The following is a 19,616-nucleotide window of genomic DNA, read 5'->3' as shown; positions in this document are numbered from 1 at the left end:
ACCACTGAGGTGCTGCCCTTCCCCACACAATAACATAGGATTCCAGTCCTTATAAAGGGCTGCATTAAATAGGAACATGGGAAGTTGCATTACACCTTGGTTCATTTAGCTCAGTATCTGCAGCAGCAGTTCCTGGGAATCAGGAGTGAGAAAAGGGCTGATAATCTTACGCCAGGCATCCCCAAACTTCGGCCCTCCAGATGTTTTGGACTACAATTCCCATCATCCCTGACCACTGTTCCTCTTAGCTAGGGATCATGGGAGTTGTAGGCCAAAACATCCGGAGGGCCGCAGTTTGGGGGTGCCTATCTTAACGCCCTTGCTTGTGGGCTTCCCAGAGGCATCTGATTGGCATTGTGGAAAGGCAATGTTGAACTGAACAGACAATTGGGTTTGATCTCGCAGGGCCCGCCTTACATTCTTGGGAGTTCATAGCAGAGGCAAGAGACAAAACCAACAACTTTGTGATTCATGGCATAGGTTAGGCTAACCTGGGGAAGTAAGGCCCAGCGAACCTGGCAGGAATACCCTCTGAGGAAAAATGGTCCAGATCTGGCTTCCATCATTCCTCACCTCTGCGCTAGATCTCAATAACCCCCTTTTGTTAGTCTTGATTATATTAAGTCATAAAATTAAGATATGAATGGCAGAGCATTTTTTCTTTTTCTTTTTCTTTTTAAAGAAGTGGTGTTTCCCCCACTGCTCTGACACATTTGTGAATGAAAACGTCAAAGCTTCTCCCCCCCCCCTCCCCACTTGACAGTGATTTCCTGGAGATATCAAGATAACACCCCCCTTCCTCCAAAATTACTCCCGCTACCCCTGCCATTTCTCTCCTCGCGCTTGGCATGCTGCCAGCTTGCAACCTTGCATATAAGCGAACTTCGTTCACTCAGCAGGGAGCACGTCACAGAAAAGGGGGCTGAAGCTGGTGTGTGTGTGTGTGTGGCTTCATGCCTTCACGGGGATCCGCTTTCTTTTATAAACTTCGTTAGGCAGCTGTTAGGAAATAAAGCAACCGTCTGATGAGCTGTCGGCGAGGAAGCCCCTGTGCTGTTCTTACAACAATGCAATCCTTTTCAACCTGTCTCCCCCGCAACCCCCAAACAACCGCAAGTCTCAATCGGAGGAACCAAGAGAGACATAAGCAAAACACACACACACACACACAGCAAAAGAAAAATTACACTTTAGAGCTGACTTCCCCTCCACTTTCCTTGTCTATTTCTCCTTTGAAACGTCAGTTTCATTCCATGTGGATGCAAAAGGAAGCTAAATTTTAAAGGTGTGTGTGTGTGTTTATATGAGAAATCAGGGAGTGGGGAAGAGGCAGGATTGTACAAAATGCTATCGTGGTCTTAAGGGAAAGGTTAACGGAAGATAATCCGAGGTTCAGTTAACAACTACAAAACCCATTTGCACGGAGTTGATACCCAGGGCACTGGGTGAGGGTTTTATGGATGCTGCTCTGGGCTCTTTAGGGAGGAAGGGTGAGATATGAAATGAATAAAATAATAATAATTTTAAAATGATTATTGACTAGACGGAATTGTGCACAATTTTGTTTTTCACACGTCATTTGCCTCTCATAATATTAAAAAGGAATTATTATGAATCTGTGTAATTTTGTTAAGCCTGCAGGTGTGCCTGCTGTCATTGATGAGCAGCAAACCAACCAAGCTGCCATCCGTGGTGGTTCTTACCCTCTGTAAAATGGATGCAGGGAGGGGTCTGTCCTCAGAAGGATTGCTGGAAGGAGGTAGGGAAGAGAGGGGATGTCTTGGTGGCTAGCCTGAACTTAAAGCAGGAGTTGTGGGATTCAGCGCTAGCAGCTCTACAACAATAGCTGTATTTTAAATACATTCCATCCCTCCTACCCCACAAAAAGGGCAATATTCAGAAACCATAGGTAAACATTTTAGCCTCATTTATGAGGAAGGACTGTAGCTACTTTTCCTATACCTCTCTCTTGGTCCTTTCCATCTGCGATAGAGAGATGACAATATTGGTGTGCCTTACAGGCTCGTGAGCATTTCGGATTTTGTGTGTGTGTGTGTGTGTGTTTATGTGTGAACACATGAATAGCAGGGCAAGATGGTTTGAGCATATAATGCCAATCCTGACCTGACTGTAATGGCTGCCAATTAATTTCTGAGCCCAAGGACCGCCTCTCCCCATATGAACTGGCCCAGACCCTGTGATCATCACCTGAGGCCCCTCCCTTGTGCCCCCCCCATGAGAGGCTCAGGGGGTGACAACATGAGAACAGGCCTTTTCTGTGGTGGCTCCCCATTTGTGGAAGTCTCTCCACAGGGAAGCTCATCTGGCACCTTCATTAAACAACCTTAAGCACCAGGCAAAAACATTACTCTTCTCGCAAGCCTTTGGCTGATTAAACAATCTATGACTTCTTAAATGTGTCTGGTGTGTGCATGAGGGGAAGCTATTGGTTTCCCCCCCTATTATGTAATGTGTTTTTATGTTGTGATAGAGAGATATAATAAGCACCTGGTATTTTGTGTGAAGTACCTGGATGGAAGATAGAGAAAGAGAGTATTTCTATAGAAACTAGCATACCGTAGAAAGGTAATATTTATATTTGCTGCTTTCTTAGTTATGGCCCCGCCCACCACTGGCATGTGGCCCTCAGAAGGTTTCCCAGAAGGGAAATGTGGCCCTCAGGCTGAAAAATGAAGCTACCCACCTTCATTATAGCCCAGCAGAACCTGAATGGCATCACCTTGGGCTACCCTGGATGTAGCACTATTTTATTTTATTTTCTAAAGTGCCATTTCCAGACATGATTTAATAATTATTAAAAATATGCACTAAAAATCCAAAATCTAGCAAAACATGAGTGATCTTCCCATCCCCTGTTTTTCGCCTTCCAGTGTTTCAGAGATGAAGATGGAATCTGTCCTGTCCAGCTTGATGAAAGATGACCGTTTCAAGGGGAGCCAGAGGGGAAATAAGGTGAGTTCTTATGAAGAGGGAACCCCTCTCTCCTTCCATATTTCCTTCCTTTCTAGGGAAGAAAGTTAAAAGGTTTGCAGTCCTTTCTCCTAGTCACAAGAGGCATTACTTCCTGGGGTGCTCGATGAGAATAGACCTTACATTGGGTCCACCAGCTCTGCTCTTATACTCTTCACTTAAACCTGGGCTTGAGGATTAGGTGAATGACCTATTCTGGAGGGAGATGTGCCTCTGAAGGACCAGGTTCACAGCCTGGAGGTTCTCCTCCTCCTGTTCTTCCTGCTGCTGCTGTTGTTGTTGTTCAACTTATTATCTGTCCTTTACCAGCAGATCCTAGGGCTGGTTACGGCAATTCAAAATTTTCAGTATTTAAAACAGTCTAAAATGAATTGCAGTCCCAGGAATAGGGTGGGCCCTGAAAGCACATGCCTATCAGGTGTCAAAGAGGTGCATCTTCAGCATTCACTGAAAGCTGTATGGGAAAGTGCCAGCCACGCGTCTGTGGTGAGGAGATTCCACAGAAAAAGTCCTCTGCAATCAATTAATGATGAAGAGTGGGATCTAAATTTGACATTTCATCACCTGAGGATGGTAGTGTTTGAGGAAGGTATAGTGGGAAAGATTAGTAAAAGTCTACACACCTGCCTTAAGTGTTTCTGCCTGGCTGGAATGTGCCCATGGACTCTGGTAATGCCTCTAGCTTGCCTGGATGGAGGACATTGTGTGTGTGTGTGAGAGAGAGAGAGAGAGTCAATGTCAATTAGCATTTGTTCCTGCACCCACTTTTGCTTCTCACTCTGCCTACTGCTGGCATGGTGCTGCTACCGTAGAAGGTTGCCTAGAATGGAATATAGCACTTAGGCTGAAAAGGTCTGAAGAAGTGTGCATGCACACGAAAGCTCATACCAAAATAAAAACTTAGTTGGTCTTTAAGGTGCTACTGAAGGAATTTTTTTATTTTACTTCGATCCAGACCAACACGGCTACCTACCTGTAACCAGGCTGAAAAGGGTTCCCCAACTCTGGTGTAAAGCAAACTATTTGCTTGTTTATCTATGGCAGGCACTCCCAAACTTCGGCCCTCCAGATGTTTTGGACTCCCATCTTCCCCGACCACTGGTCCTGTTAGCTAGGGATCATGGGAGTTGTAGGCCAAAACATCTGGAGGGCCGCAATTTGGGGATGCCTGATCTATGGTGAGTCAGAAGCTCCATGAGGCTTGGAAAGCATTGGAAAAGTGGCTTTTTTTTTTTCTTTTTGGCCCAAATGACTAGCATCAATACATGTTGGCCATTGTTAGCTACTAGGGATTGCCTTGAACAGCTGTTTTCCAAAGTTCACCTTGACCTTGCAGCAGATCAGAAACTTGTTATTATTTCTGCAGAAGGGTCCCTGTCCCTGGTATCCTAGAGCCACCCAGTCAGCATAGAAAGGGACCTTTTTTAGCCACTGAGAAGAAGTTTTCCTGCCCTTTGTGCTGATTAGAGCTGATCAACTTGGAAACTGAGCGTTCTGCCTTCTTCCACTTCTTTGCGTGCTTCCAGTTTTTTCAGTGTATGAGGCTTTACCAAATGAACCTCATCATAGCTTTCTCTCCTTGCAGAAGTCTTCACTGATGTCCATTATAAAGACCCCTTTAGAGAGAGAGAGTGTGTCTGTGTGTGTGTGTGTGTGGACTTCTCTGAGGAGCTGATGGAGGAAAAGATGCCGAAAGCACCTGTAAAATGTATTTTTTATCTTTAGGCACATGAAATATATATGCGGCCGCGTCTGGGTGTGTGAATGTTCACCGGCCTACAAAGAGAATACATTTGATCTGCCTGCACTTTTTCTGCCAGGCTGGGGGAGGCTCCGAGCAGGGGGCACGCTCTGTGTGTGTGTGAGAGAGAGAGAGGCTTGGAAGGTGCAGGGCAAAAAGTTGCAAAAAACAAAAATCTTCATTTTTTAATGTATCCCTTTTTTTAAATAAATAAAAAAAGCAAGAGGCATTGCAGTTTGCACCTTGCTTCCTGCCCACCACCAACTGGAAGGAAGATGCCTCCCTTTTATAGTCAGGGCAAATAAAATCCTTCATGCAGCACATAGTTAAACTATGGAACTCACTCCCACAGGAGGCAGTGGTGACCACCAACTTGGAAAGCTTTAAAAGAGGATTAGACAAGTTCATAGGAGTAGAGGGCTTTTTAATAAAATAGCATCAATCAGTTCCAACGAAACCCGTACATGGTTACATGCTTACTTCAGTCGCATCTAAAAAGAAAAGTTGAGTAGGGACTTTTAATCCAATAACTGAATCATTGAATGTAAGCATGAATGGCTGGAGGTTTTACATTTAATGCCATGTCTGTTTACTTAGCTGATATACAGGGACCACACCTTATCAGATTGAACGTATTTATTTTGACCTCTGCCAACCCTCCTGTGTTGCATTAGGTGCTCTAGAAACAGCTGAATCCCAAACATTCCCTTGCCATGCCATCAGAGATGGTCCTCTGGAGTCTTTCCAGTGGGAGGCTAAATCTAAACAGGCATCTATCCTAACTTACGTATCACAGCAGGATATGAATGCAGGGTCCAGCTACAGCAGGAGTTGGGAGACTCAGGTCCAGGGGCCAAGCCGCACTCCTTGCTGGACCTGCATCAAATGTTTTTGCCTGGCTGTGTCCTGTGGTATGACCTAGTTCCCTGACAGTGCCTCTTCAGTCTACCTAGATGAAGGACAGATGGGTGAGCGTGTGCAGAAACTAGCCGGCTGTAGAAAGGTAAATTCTACTTTGGTTGCTCTCCCCACTTTTGCATCTGGCCTGGCCCACCACTAGCATGTGGCCCTCAGGCCGTAACTGGTTTCCCCTTCCTGAACTGCAGCTTCCCTAACATATGGTTTTAAATTGGGGGTGGGAACCGAGGCTCCTCCCAGACTGAGGTTGGTCCACAGCTCCCACCATCCTGGACCACTGGCCAGGACTCCCCACAACATCTGAAGTTGCCTTTATACTGAGTCAGACCATGGGTCCATCCCATTCAGTGTTGACTGCCATCTTTTTGGCAGCATCTCTCCAGGGTTTCAGACAGGTAGTCTCTCCCAGCCCTACCTGGAGATTGCTGAGGGTTGAACCCAGGACCTTCCGTATGCAAAGCAGTTGCTCTCCCATTGCTTTGTGGCCTCTCTCCCCCTTAGGATGTATAAAGCTGCCTAATAGTGAGTAAAACCCTTGGTCTATCTTGTTCAGTGTTGGATACATGGGCTGCCAGCGCCTGCGGGGTTTCTGGCTGTCTCTCCGAGCCCTATCTGGCAATGCCATTGTGGATTGTACCTGGGCCCCTTCTGCATGCGAAGTAGGTGCTCTACCACTGAACTATGGCGCTCCCCGAACTAAGCTTCTAGTCCTCATGTTTCTGAATTAAAGGCTGATTTAAAGCTGCCTTAAATACTTGAGTCAGAACCCAACTGAACATCTAGTTTGGTATTGTCTATGTTTGTCTAGGCAGCAATCCTTCAGAGTTTCATAGATGCTGGGGATTGAACTTGGGACATTCTACTTGCAAAGCAAATGCTCTGCCACAAAGCTGTGGCCTTCCCCTAAACTACAGGTTCCTGGTCCCTATTGTAGAGGTTCAAACCGTAATGTGAATACTTGGTGCTTGTGGTCATTTTTCCTGCAGTGTTAAGTGCAGCTTTAGCCAGTATTTCTTTAGGTGTGCACCTATGATGTGTCAAGCATACACACCTGGAAGTTTGAGGTCAAGTGCAAATGCCGCAAAAATGGGTGGGTTTTTTTGGGGGGGGGGGTTTACAGGTGTGGTCATTGGCTACAACTCTACCCTATGTCCAGGGTGGCTGGTGGTAGAATGTGTGTCTGTCTGTCTGACTGTCTGTCTGCCCTGCCCTGCGTATTTTCCCTTTTCAGCTCTGAGTCAGTTTTTAATTTTAGATTTTTCTTCCTTTCCCCAGACCAGCCACCCTGGAAGGCAGAAATCAAAACATGCCCATTAGAGTGCAGTTTTTAAAAATAAAATCGCTCCCTGGGGGGGGGGGGATGAGAAGATGTATAAAGAGAATGGTGGAACTGTGTTGGTGGGGGATTGATGCTAGTGGCGTGGGTTTCTTCTTTAATGTGTTGTCTCTCCCCACACACATTATTTCCTTCTTTTTTCTTTTTCCCCCTGTTTGTTTGTCTCTCTCTGACCCCCAAACTTGCTTCTCTACCTGCTTGTACTTAGGGGTTTGTGTGTGTGTGTATATACCCTTGATGAAATTGTTTCTTTTAAATAGATATATATAAACAAGTCTTCCTCCCTTCTTTTTCTGGAAAAAGGAGAGATGCCTCATTCTGAAACCTAAAAGGTGGGAAGATTTTTTCGGGGGGGGGGAGGGAGGGAGAAGAATGGTGTGGAAGGAGAGAGAGAGAGAATGAGGAGTCCTTTGTAATATATTGCCATATTATCACTAAATCCCCAGACAGTTGTGGCATAGAAGCAAGTCACCTGTCACTTAAGTTTGAGGTCTCTTTAATTTTCTCCTGGAATTCGCGCCGGGCTGTCTTTAATTTGAGGCCTTTATTGGAATTCGGGAACCTTTCCTGCCTTCCCTGGTGCTCAGATCTATTCTGAGCTCAGATACAGAATGTATACAATAACCATCAGAGGGATTTGGAGAGGGCTGAAGCGCTGTTTATTTAACACTCTGGAGGGATTTTCGGGGTTTATGCCGTCCTCGCTGCCCGCTTTCAATAACGCTTTTGACAACCGTTCTGCCCTTCTCATTAATTTTAAACAGTTAAAACACCGGGAGGGGGGTGAGAGGGGAGGGGGGAAAGTTTTTCATTATTAAAGTGCTTTACTTTTTAATAACAGAGGATTCTGTCCACCGGGGGAAAGGGCAACTCGCTTAATTTCACATTCATATTAAAAAGATGGCAGGAGGGTGACACTCTCTCGCCACCCAGGAGGCTTAAGGAAAGAAAAAAGGTGGATCGGGGTGGTGTGGGCGAAGAACGAGGGGGGGGGAGCAAGGGGAGAGAAGGAAAAGAAGTTTTTGGTGTTTCACAACAGCGGAGACTTGACTCGCTTTAAAAATAATAATTGCATGTCGCTTGTCCACCAGAATGCACAAGGAAGTACATTAATGGACAAATATTCATATATATATAAATAAAAGAACATTGGGTTGCAACCGGTCCTACTCATAGTAAACCCATTGAAATCAATATGCATGACTTTTTATAAAAGCCAGTGTGGTGTGGTGCAGGTGCAGAGTTTTGGACTAGGACCTGGGTTCGGATCACCACCTGGCCATGAAGCTCACGTTGCCTGACCTTGGATCACTGTCCCTGCCCTTTGGCCCATAACCTGTCTATCTCACAGAGTTAGAACCATGTAAGCCTTAGGACCCTCGTACCTACGGGACCGCCTCTCCCGGTATGCCCCGCAGAGGACATTAAGGTCCACAAATAATAACATACTGGAGATCCCGAGTCACAAGGTGGTTAGACTGGCCTCGACCAGGACCAGGGCCTGATGGGATTTCACCATTGGGAGGTCCAGCCGGCAGCTCCCTCTTCGTCTCAGTCCCGGTGATTCCCATGGAACACGAACACGACTCAGGGTCTCAGCAACCTGAGCACGCAATCAGCAGAGATGCCCACGCAGTTTCAGCAGAGATGATAAGGCAGCAGCAGAGAGGCATTTTAAAGTGGTTTATTTACAGCTATATTACAGCATGAAGAGAGAGCGAACGATGCTTTCTCTCTTCCATCAGATCAAACAGCTCAGAACAGAACTCAGAACAGAACCAGTACAGAACTGAAAGTAGAAGTCCATAAAAGGATATACCTAGACATGTGACATATATCAGCAGCAACATGCCTAAGTCTTAAGGTGGAACTGAATCTCCTGACAGGGCCTTCTCAGTACTAGCCCCAACCTGGTGGAACACTCTCTCTCAGGAGACTAGGGCCCAGCGGGAGTTGTCATCTTTTCGTAGGGCCTGCAAGACGGAGCTGTTCCGCTTGGCCTTTGGACTGACTCAGTTTGACCCCGGTGTTACCCTCCCCTAAGGTTTTATCCTACAGATAATTAAATGAGGTTGCACTTGTAGATTCCTAATTTTAACATTGTATTTATCTGCATTTTAATTGAATTGTTTCTTTTATGCTTGTTTTGATATTCTTGTTGTTAGCCGCCCTGAGCCCGGTCTTGACTGGGAAGGGCGGGGTATAAATATTATTATTATTATTATTATTATTATTATTATTATTATTATTATCACCTTAAGGCCCTTGGAGGGCAGAAATGGTGGGATCCACTAAACAAGCAAACCACGTTGTGGTTTTGTTGCCATTAGGAGGTCTGGGAATCCTATGAAATAATAATGTAGGCTTGTTATTTTCAGTGGGTCTGCTCTGAGTGGAACTTAGCTGGAGACAACCCATTGTGTGTATGCAGATAAAGGCATAACAATAACACTGCTTCAATAGTAAAAACTTTTTTTAAAAAAAAAGTCAGGACTAAATACATCATAACTTTAAACAGCTGTTAAAAACAAAGGTTTGCTGGAAAAGAGCACCATCAACAGGTCACATGCAAGAAGGGGTATCTGAACCAAGAATGGGAAGGTTGTCGCCTTCTAGTAGTTGTTGGACTATGAATCCCATCATCCCTGACCATTGACCAGCATCCTGTAGGGACGTAGTCCAGCACCCTGTAGGGACGTAGGAAAGAAGGCTGGTCCATTAGGGCAAATGAGGCCTTGGCACGCCAACCTCAGACTTCTCTCCACCAGCCAGCCCCTACCTGCTTAACTGCCTTCTTACTTCCAGTGCTGGTGGTAGCCCTGCCTGTCAGCTTCTTCCTCCTAAGTAGCCTCAGTGCGGCCCCTTGTATAATTCAGCAAGGAGGAGGAGATGGGGCTGGCTCTGCTTGTCATTGCCTCTGGTTCCTTCTACTGTTGGGCTTTCTGCCCTGCCAGTTCAAATAGGCACCAGCTGCCACAGGTTAGTCACCACTAATTTGAACAGGGCAGATAATTCCACCTATGGGGCACTGCCCAAGAGGAGGTCCCCTTTGTGCATTTTTTCTGCTCATGAACTGTCCTTCTGTTTTAATTACACACACACACAGCAACATATCTAACACTTCCACCCCTTTAACTCCATATTTTGGTATACAGTGGTCCCTCGACTTACGAATAACTCGACATCCGTAGGTTTCGACTTACGAGCGGGACAAATGGCCGCATGCTTACGAATTTTTCTACATCCGAACGGAAACTGTTGGCGGTTTTTAATGCGGTTTCCTCGACTTACAATTTTTTTAATGCGGTTTCCTCGACTTAGAATTTTTCTGAATATTTTTTTCCTATGGGAAGAACTTTTCGACCTACGAATGTGCATTTGGAACGGATTAAGTTCATAAGTTAAGGGACCACTGGATATTGCAAAACTTTTTCTCATTGCTAAACAATGTAGCCAAGCACCCTTAGTTGTTTGAAATCTGAATTGGTTTTCAGGATTGCATTGTAAACAACGTAAACGCCACACAGAAATTGTCCATTTAAAAGCACACTCCTCGAGCCATTGCCACAGAATGTGCTTTTTGGAATATATGGAATTGGAAGTGTCTGAGAGTGTTAAGATTTTTCCACTTTTGGTGAGACCAGCCAGCAACCTGGATTTAGTTGGAACAGTTAATGCTGTCTCCTCACAAACGATGGTTTGCAAATCCAGATCTAGGCTCGGAAAAATGCACTCCCTCCTGAGTAGAAATTTATGCTTAGTGCAGGCAAAGTGCAGCCCAGAATCATGCACTTCAAAGTCCTCCTGATAAATCAGTAGGATTTGGGTTGCAATCCTATACCAGTTTACCTGGAAATAAGCCCCACTAAACTCAGTGGGACTTACTTTTGGAGTCTGCCTTATGTGGCATCAGAATATTGGTCCATCTAGCTCAGGATTGTCTACACTTACCAGTAGCAGCTCTCCAGGGTTTCAGGCAGGGGGCATTTCCAACTCTACAGTACCTTGAAATGCTGGGAGTGAACCTGGAACTGCCTACATGCAAAGGACAATGTTCTACCACCAAGCTACGACCTTTGAACTGTTAAGCTCCTACTTGGCCATTCCCCATTGCACTCAATGTGAACTGTTGGAAGTGTTCAGCTTTGGTTGAAGCATGCCTTCCTACAGGAGCAGCCAATGTAGTGCCCACTGTCAACCCCCTTCATCCCCTGGCCATTGGCCATGCCATCTGCTGGGGCTCCTGGGAGATGGAGTCCAAAAACATCTGGAGGGCACCGTATTGTCTGTCACTCCCCAACTATATTGTGAGTGACACACACTTCTGTCTATCATGAGATACCATGGAGTGCACCTCTGAGGGTGAAGTCAAACTGCTGGAGAATCACAGCACCTGCTGTGGCTGCAGAGGCCAGTAGCTCATAATTGCTGCCTCACACATTATTTCTGCAGCTGTAGCAGTACTGAAGTGACTCTGGGGCGCAAGTGCAAGTACAGTGGTGCCTCGCTTAACGAATGCCCTGCTTAACTAAATTTCCGCTTAACGAAAGGATTTTTCGAGCGGAGCTTGCCTCGCTAGACGAATGCGTTTTACGAAAAATTCGTCTAGTGAATCGCGGTTTCCCATAGGAATGCATTGAAATTCAATTAATGCGTTCCTATGGGCAAAAAAAAAAATTCAAAAAAAATACAATGCATTCCTATGGGATTCGCTAGACAAATTTTTCGCTATAAGAAAAGACCCGTGAAACGAATTAATTTCGTCTAGCGAGGCACCTTCTCCAAAAACACTAGCATTTTATTAAATGCTTATATAAGAAAACAATTCAGACAAAATGGAAGCTGCTTAACAATTCGATTGCAAAATCCTTAGCTAAGTCTTCCTTGCACTTGTTTACATAGGGATGTATAAAAGCATGAGAAGAGCCTGCTGGATCAGGCCAGTGGCTGACTGGGTGCCTGTCAGAAACCCACAAGCGCAAGGGACTCGCCCTCCTGTGGTTTCCAGCAACTGGCATCCAGAAGCATACTGCCTAGGGCTTGCCGATCAGAAGGTTGGCGATTCGAATCCCTGCGACAGGGTGAGCTCCCATTGCCCAGTCCCAGCTCCTGCCAACCTAGCAGTTCGAAAGCACGTCAGAGTGCAAGTAGATAAATAGGTACCGCTACAGCGGGAAGGTAAACAGCGTTTCCATGCGCTGCTCTGGTTTGCCAGAAGCGGCTTAGTCACACATGACCTGGAAGCTGTAGGCTGGCTCCTTCGGCCAATAAAGCAAGATGAGCGCCGCAACCCCAGAGTCATCCGCGACTGGACCTAATGGTCAGGGGTCCCTTTACCTTTACCTTTAAAAACAGTCAACAACAGTGATCACATGATGCCAGGAGCAGTATATTTCAGCCACTGAATGTCTGGGTAATACAGGAATGCTTTTAGATTCCTCCTCGTTCTGATGGAGACAGCACATCTTAACAGGGAGGGCATTCCACAAACAGAGAACAGCCACTGATAAGGCCCTGACACAGGTCACCACTTAACCAAGCAGCCCCTAGTGGCGGCACCAGAAACATCATCTCGCCTGCCAGTCATACAGACCATGATGGCTCTTTTCCACCTGCATGGTGTTCCTCTGAATGCCAGCTGCTGGAAATTGCAGGAGGGGAGAGTTGCTGTTGTACTCAGGCTGTGCTTGCAGGCTTCCCATAGGGGCATCTGTTTGGCCACTATGAGAGCAAGATGCTGGACTAGATTTACCATCGGCTGTATCCAGCAGGTTTTTATGATATTGGGGGAGGTTTTCTTTGTTTTAGACATTTTTGCTGTATGGTTGAATTTGTCTAGCTTCGTTCACATCTCAGGAAGGAGAAGGGAGTTGCAACCCCAGAGAGCTTGGTGGCTATCCGTGCAAACTCAAGGATAAGACAGCACAGGCCCTGAATGTGGCCCTCTGGGTCCCTCTCTGGCCCTCGGGAGTTTCCCCACGCCACCCCTCCCCTCCCTGGCCCCAAATACCTGAAAGACTACCTTCTTCCCTACTGATACTTTCAGGCATTAAGATAAGCAGAGGAGAGCCTCTTTATTTGTCCCACCACCTTCTTCAGCTTGGGCTGATAATGATAAAAATTGGTTGGAAAGGCAGCTAGCTCATAAAGGTTTTTAAATACTAAATAACTGATTTGTTCCAACCCCCCCTTGAAAATCTGGCAACCTGGAAAGGGTAGCCTCTGCTTGGGGCATTTAATGTGTGACTTCCTTAATTGACACTTTTGGTACATTTGATCTGTTTTAATGGATGTTTCGTTTCAATGGTTTTTTACTGTGCGTTTTCCCCAGCTCTGTCCCCATGACAGAGCGATTCATAAGCTGAATAAACAGAACTGAAGAACTGGGTATAAAATCTCTTTTGAAACTGCTTCAGTCTTTCTTCTTTCCCCGCCCCCACTTTCTTCGTTTGCTATAGAAGTTCCACAGCAATGACCCCCAGGAAGTGCGACGCAGAGCCACCATCTTGCAGACTGAATTCGAGAATTACGTCCACTCTAATGCAGAAACTGTTCAGCGGGCCAAAAAAGGTTAGGAGTCTTTTTGTTTTTGATAATCTTAGAATGTAGTCCTTTTTTTTAGTTTTAGCAGGAGAGAGGGGGTGATGAAAAACATTTATTATTATTTTTACAATTGCATCATTGAGTGGTGTTTCTTAAAATATTATTATATTTTATATTCCGCCCTTCCTTCTGAAGGAGCCCAGGGCAGCAAGCAGGGTAACTAACAGAACACAATTTAAAAAACCCCAAACTGTTTAAAAACAACCTTCTAAAACCAGCTAATAGGTTTAGGTGAAATGCCATAGGGCAAGGACCATCATTCAATGGTAGAGCATCTGCTTTGGATGCAGAAGGTCTCGGCTTCAGTCCCCAGCATCTGCAGGTAGGGCTGAGAGAGCCTTATGTCTGAAATCCTGGAAAGCTACTTCCAGTTAATGCAGAGAACACCGAGCTTGATGGACCAATGGTCTGGCCCTGTATAAGGCAGCTTGCTATGTTCCTAGATGAACACCCTCCCCCCCCCTTGCCATGAGAATGAATTCCACCCTCTTGTTTTAACCACAGTTAAAGCTGAACACTGCAACTAAACTATGGTTAGTTGAAATCAGAAGCAAAATCATATTCTTCTGGGCATCTCAGAAACATCTTTCTATCATGCTAGACCAGGCATGGGCCACATGTAGCCCACAGAGGCCGTTTATCCGGTCCACGAGCCGCCCGTTCAGCAAATCCCCGCACCGCGGGGACTCACTGAGTGGTGCCAAAAATGGCATCTGCACACGCAGAAGCAATTTCCAGCTTCTGAGCATGCCCACAAGCTGGAAATCGCTTCTGCGCATGTCCAGGCATGCGCAGAAGCAATTCCCATTGCCGCGCTGCCCATGCCCAGAAGCTGGAAATCGCTTCTGTGCAAGTCCAACGAGCCGCCTGGTCACCGAGCCGCCCGTTCAGCAAATCCCCGCACCGCGGGGACTCACTGAGTGGTGCCAAAAATGGCATCTGCACACGCAGAAGCAATTTCCAGCTTCTGAGCATGCCCACAAGCTGGAAATCGCTTCTGCGCATGTCCAGGCATGCGCAGAAGCAATTCCCATTGCCGCGCTGCCCATGCCCAGAAGCTGGAAATCGCTTCTGCGCAAGTCCAACGAGCCGCCTGGTCACCGAGCCGCCCGTTCAGCAAATCCCCGCACCGCGGGGACTCACTGAGTGGTGCCAAAAATGGCATCTGCACACGCAGAAGCAATTTCCAGCTTCTGAGCATGCCCACAAGCTGGAAATCGCTTCTGCGCATGTCCAGGCATGCGCAGAAGCAATTCCCATTGCCGCGCTGCCCATGCCCAGAAGCTGGAAATCGCTTCTGCGCAAGTCCGACGTGTGCCCGCCCACGGACCAGCGTCAGTGGGAATGATCTGGCCCATGGCCGGAAAACGTTGCCGATGCCTGTGCTAGACTGTGGTTCAGCACGGGGGTTGCTGAACGTTTTGAGCCCAAGAGTGAATTTGCAAACATCACAGTCATAATTTGCAAACACAACAACCAATCACAAAAAGCAACATATTCTACTGGCTGCAAGAGAATGCTGCTTTCAGGCCCATTTTCAGCAAGAGGAGGAGCCAGGAAGAAACCTTCTAAATTTTGAACCCAAGGCCGCTCCCCCCCTTCCCCCCCCCTTTTCTACTCTGATGTGGAACCATTGGCATACAACCAGTCTGGAATATGATTTCTCCCCCCCCCCCCACCTCCCATTTTACGGACAAAGAAACAGTGACCCTCCAAATTCTGCAGTCTTCAGGATTTGCTTGGTGGGACTGGGCATAATTGGCCGGCAGGCATCTTGGCCGTGTTCTACACCATCAACAGTGGCATGAGATATCAAGGGTGGGGGTGGGAAGAGGCTCTTCCATTACCAAACCCATATTGGTGCTCGCAGTTTATGCAGTTGAGGGCTCCATAAAGGCAGATGTGATGCTCTTCTCCTGTGCCAGAGCCTGAACCTTTATGCAATGCTGGATGGCTGCAGAGGGGGAGATACCAGCCCCGCATTTCCCATGAATATCTTAAACGCTTCCCTTTCTCTCTCCCTCGCCCTCTGTGTTTTCCCACTTTTACATCCCGTGCAAAGGTGGCTCCTCCTTGCCCTTCCTCCATCGCCCCATCTTTCTTGCTGTCTGCATATGTAGGATTTCCAAACGCCGGCTGGCTTCCATAAACCTCCCTCCATTCTTCCTCCTCGGTTGAAGCCAAGGATGGTGAATAATTAACGCGGCAGCTGGCTCTCCTGTTTATGGCAGGAAATCAAACGGAAACGATGCCAAATGCACAGTTCTCTTTCTCTCTTTCTTAACCTTCTCTCTCCCTCCCTCCCTCCCTCCCCCCCAAGCTCTTCGCTTCAATTTATGTTTTGACCTGGTCGATGTTGTTGGTAGCCAGCGTTGCCTCACAGAACCCTTTCCTAAAGGAGCGGCTACTTTTTAAAAATATCTGGCTGTTCATCCTCACTCTGTTCTTTAGGAAGGGCCCATAGCTCAGTGGTTAGAGCCAGGATGGAAACCCTTCTTGCAGTCCGAGGCCTGTGTTTCCTTCTGTAGAACTGTTTGGGAGCCATGTGGAAACTTGACCACCACTGTTTTCCTAACTCTTTCCCTTGTGGCCGTGGGGGATGCAGGTGGCGCTGTGGTCTAAATCACTGAGCCTCTTGGGCTTGCCAATCGGAAGGTTGGCAGTTCGAATCCCCATGACAGGGTGAGCTCCCATTGCTCTGTCCCAGCTCCTGCCAACCTAGCAGTTTGAAAGCACGCTAGAAAGTGCAAGTAGATAAATAGGTACCACTCCGGTGGGAAGGTAAACGGCGTTTCTGTGCGCTGCTCTGGTTTCGGTGTTCTGTTGCGCCAGAAGCGGCTTAGTCATGCTGGCTACATGATCCGAGAAAAACTGTCTACAGACAAACGCCGGCTCCCTCGGCCTGTAAAGCGAGATGAGCACTGCAGCCCCAGAGTCTTCTGCAACTAGACTTAACTGTCAGGGTCCTTTTTAGAGCATCTGCTTTGCCCACAGAAGTCCCTAGAGTTCAATCACCAGCATCTCCAGATGGTTGAGAACTCTTGTCTGAAATCCTGGGGAGCTGTTGCCGGTCAGTGTAGACAGTGCTGAGCTAGATGGACCAGTGGCCTGACTATGAAGGACCTTCCTACATTCCTCTTCAAAGCACATGGCTTCATTGCAGAGCACCTGCTTTGCATGCAGAAGGTCCTGGTTCCAATCCAGGTAGGACTGGGTGAAACCTCCTGTTTGAGAGTTGCTGGAGAGCTGCTGCCGGTCAGTGTAGACAACACTGAGATGTATGAACCAATGGCTGACTCTGTATAAGGCACTGGGAATTGTGGGGGCAGACTTAAAATGGCAGGCACTTGCTGGTTCAAAGGGGGTGTTTGCTGGTGCTCTGCAAAGGCCCCAAGGGGAAGGTTGTAGAAGAGACACAGGATTTAGCTTCATGAGAATCTCTTGCTTTGTTGTTATTGTAAAGAAATGAAGTTTCTAGCCCTGAGAAGCACATAGAGAGGCGTGGCAGAATAGTGTATTTGGTGGCTGTGGACCCTCAGTGCCCTTTCCTACCGTGACTAGTGAAGCCAGAGTGAGTCATGCAGAATGCAAGCGATTTCTGCAAATCTGCCTAATTTATATAGTCGTTAGAAACTGTGACTGGCATGGAATCTGGATCACCTAGGTGTGGAGTTTTAGTCTCATTGTGGAATGCATGCAGACTCCTGCAGACTGCGGGCTCTGACACTTTTTGTATCTTCTTGACAATGAGGCCAGGGATGTGGTAGTTGTTACCACGCAGTACAGTGGTAGAGCACCTGCTTTGCATGCAGAATATCCCATGTTCAATCTACAGCAGCATCCCCAGGTGGGATTGCGAGAGAAATGTTCATAGGCAAGTCCACTAATTTCAGTGGCTCTACGCTGAGTAAAACCTAGCTGGCTAAACTAGGTCTCAAACCCTTGGTGATTTAGGGACTTTGCCTGCATGTGAAGACAGACTGGGGGATTAAGCGGACAGGACTAACAGTGGGTCCAACGGTCAAGGAGGTGATTTCTGCACATGCTGTGAGTGGGGCTTGTCAACCTTGGAAGATAGCCCATCTAGGAGGAATACTCTGATCCTAAATCTCCAGTGCCTCCAGCTAAACTCATTCATGAAAAAGGCTTTGGGAGTAAACCCCGAGGAAAAATCCATACTCACTGCCTTGTGGGCTATCTTTGGGAGAAGGGAAGGCTAAGGAGTAAACCCTACACAAATTTGGAGTGGAATCCCTAAGGTGGTTGGATGGTGTCCTGTACGCCTCCTTCCGGCAACTCTTGCAGCCAGGCTGGTACCACATATATTGGTCTGCTTTCCTTTGGACCATATCAGTGAGACCAAGAGGGGGATCCTTTAAAGCCCTAAACGGCCTCGGTCCTATATACCTGAAGGAGCATCTCCACCCCCATTGTTCAGCCCGGACACTGAGATCCAGCGCCGAGGGCCTTCTGGCGGTTCCCTCACTGTGAGAAGCAAAGCTACAGGGAACCAGGTAGAGGGCCTTCTCGGTAGTGGCACCCACCCTGTGGAACGCCCTTCCATCGGAGGTCAAGGAGATAAACAACTACCTGACATTTAGAAAACACCTAAAGGCAGCCCTGTTTAGGGAAGTTTTTAATCTGTGATATTTTAATGTATTTTGGTATTTGTTGGAAGTCGCCCAGAGTGGCGGGGGAGGCCCAGCCAGATGGGCGGGGTATGAATAATTAATAATAATAATAATCGCATATTACACTGCCTAGGCTTGTACCCCAGAGAGGTCACTTTGGTGCTGCTATTGCAACAAAATTAATGCAGCAGGCAGCAGTTATGAATTACCAGTCTCCGCAGCCATAGCAGGCGGTGTGATTCTCCAGTTGTTTGACTTCACCCCCAGAGGCGCACTCCGTTGTCTTTCGAGAAGATGGATGCCAACAAGTGAGGAGGAAGAGGAGATGAAGAAGGAGGAGGAGGAGGAGGAGGAGGAGGAGGAGGAGGAGGGAAGAAGAAGAAGAAGAAGAAGAAGAAGAAGAAGAAGAAGAAGAAGAAGAAGAAGAAGAAGAAGAAGAAGAAGAAGAAGAAGAAGAAGAAGAAGAAGAGGAAGAAGAAGAAGAAGAAGAAACCTGAAAATCTGAGATTAATTATACTAGTTTTAGCATGGATTGGGAATGTGCATAATCAACAAACTTACTCCAAACCTTGATGATAAATTGACAATTTCCACTGCTTTTCATACATTTTATTCTTACGTGCCCAAATATAATATGCAAAGTTATGCATTATAGCTGTACTCCAGATCCCCCAGAACCAATCTGTCAGAGGTGGTTTACTTTGAATTGCATATATCCAAGTTCCACTGAGAGTGGCCCTATTCAAGTTCATGGACCTAAGTGGGCTATGTCCATTAGTTTCAATGGGGCTACTCTGAGTAGGACTAACATTGGATACTCCTCCACCCTGCAATTCATGGGATCTGTCATATTAGCTACCATTAGTAGTTGCTGCTCTCCCCACAAAGGTTGACCACGGCATGCTCAATTCTGTGTTCTGGTGGGATGCACATTCAAACTGGGTGCAATGAGAAGGGAGGGACCATTTCAGTGGTAGCTCCAGAATAACCTCCTAAAGGAGGTTTGCCAGCCGTGTAGCTTCCTTGCTATTCAGGTCAGAGTCTCTATTGGTTGTTACCACATAGCTCCTGTTCACTAGAAACTGTGCATTCATTATTGTAAATCCCCCTTCCAGCTGAGATCAGACAGGCCCCCCCCACCCCCACCTCTCTGCTGAACTTCAGATATTTAATGTAGACCTTCCTATTCAGAGTTGTGTTGTACCTTTTTATGGGGTGGGGGTTACCTATGAACTTGGCTTGTTGTTTTTTAAACGCCATATTAATCTGATTGATTAATTGTTTTATTGATTGCTCTGTAAGCCTCTTGTGACCACCTACGGACCTACGGTCAGGCTGTTGAGTAGGGGAGACAGTGGCTCTGAACCTGCTGGCTGCTTTTTTCATAGACCTCTGC

At 46.8% G+C, this 19,616-nt stretch overlaps 1 protein-coding gene across 1 annotated transcript in view; it reads left to right on the top strand.

The window, feature by feature from the left end:
- Positions 1-19,616, top strand: part of DDX31 (DEAD-box helicase 31) — a 70,065-nt gene that overhangs the window by 35,909 nt on the left and 14,540 nt on the right. The window contains exons 17-18 of the mRNA XM_035102204.3: positions 2,892-2,973; positions 13,445-13,556. Of these exons, the coding sequence (XP_034958095.1) occupies positions 2,892-2,973; positions 13,445-13,556 (194 nt within the window). The remainder of the gene's footprint in view (positions 1-2,891; positions 2,974-13,444; positions 13,557-19,616) is intronic.

This window comes from Zootoca vivipara, chromosome Z2 (assembly GCF_965207765.1).
Source record: "Zootoca vivipara chromosome Z2, rZooViv2.hap1.1, whole genome shotgun sequence".
NCBI classification, from domain to species: Eukaryota; Metazoa; Chordata; class Lepidosauria; order Squamata; family Lacertidae; genus Zootoca; species Zootoca vivipara.
This window is presented reverse-complemented; position numbering and strand designations above follow the sequence as displayed.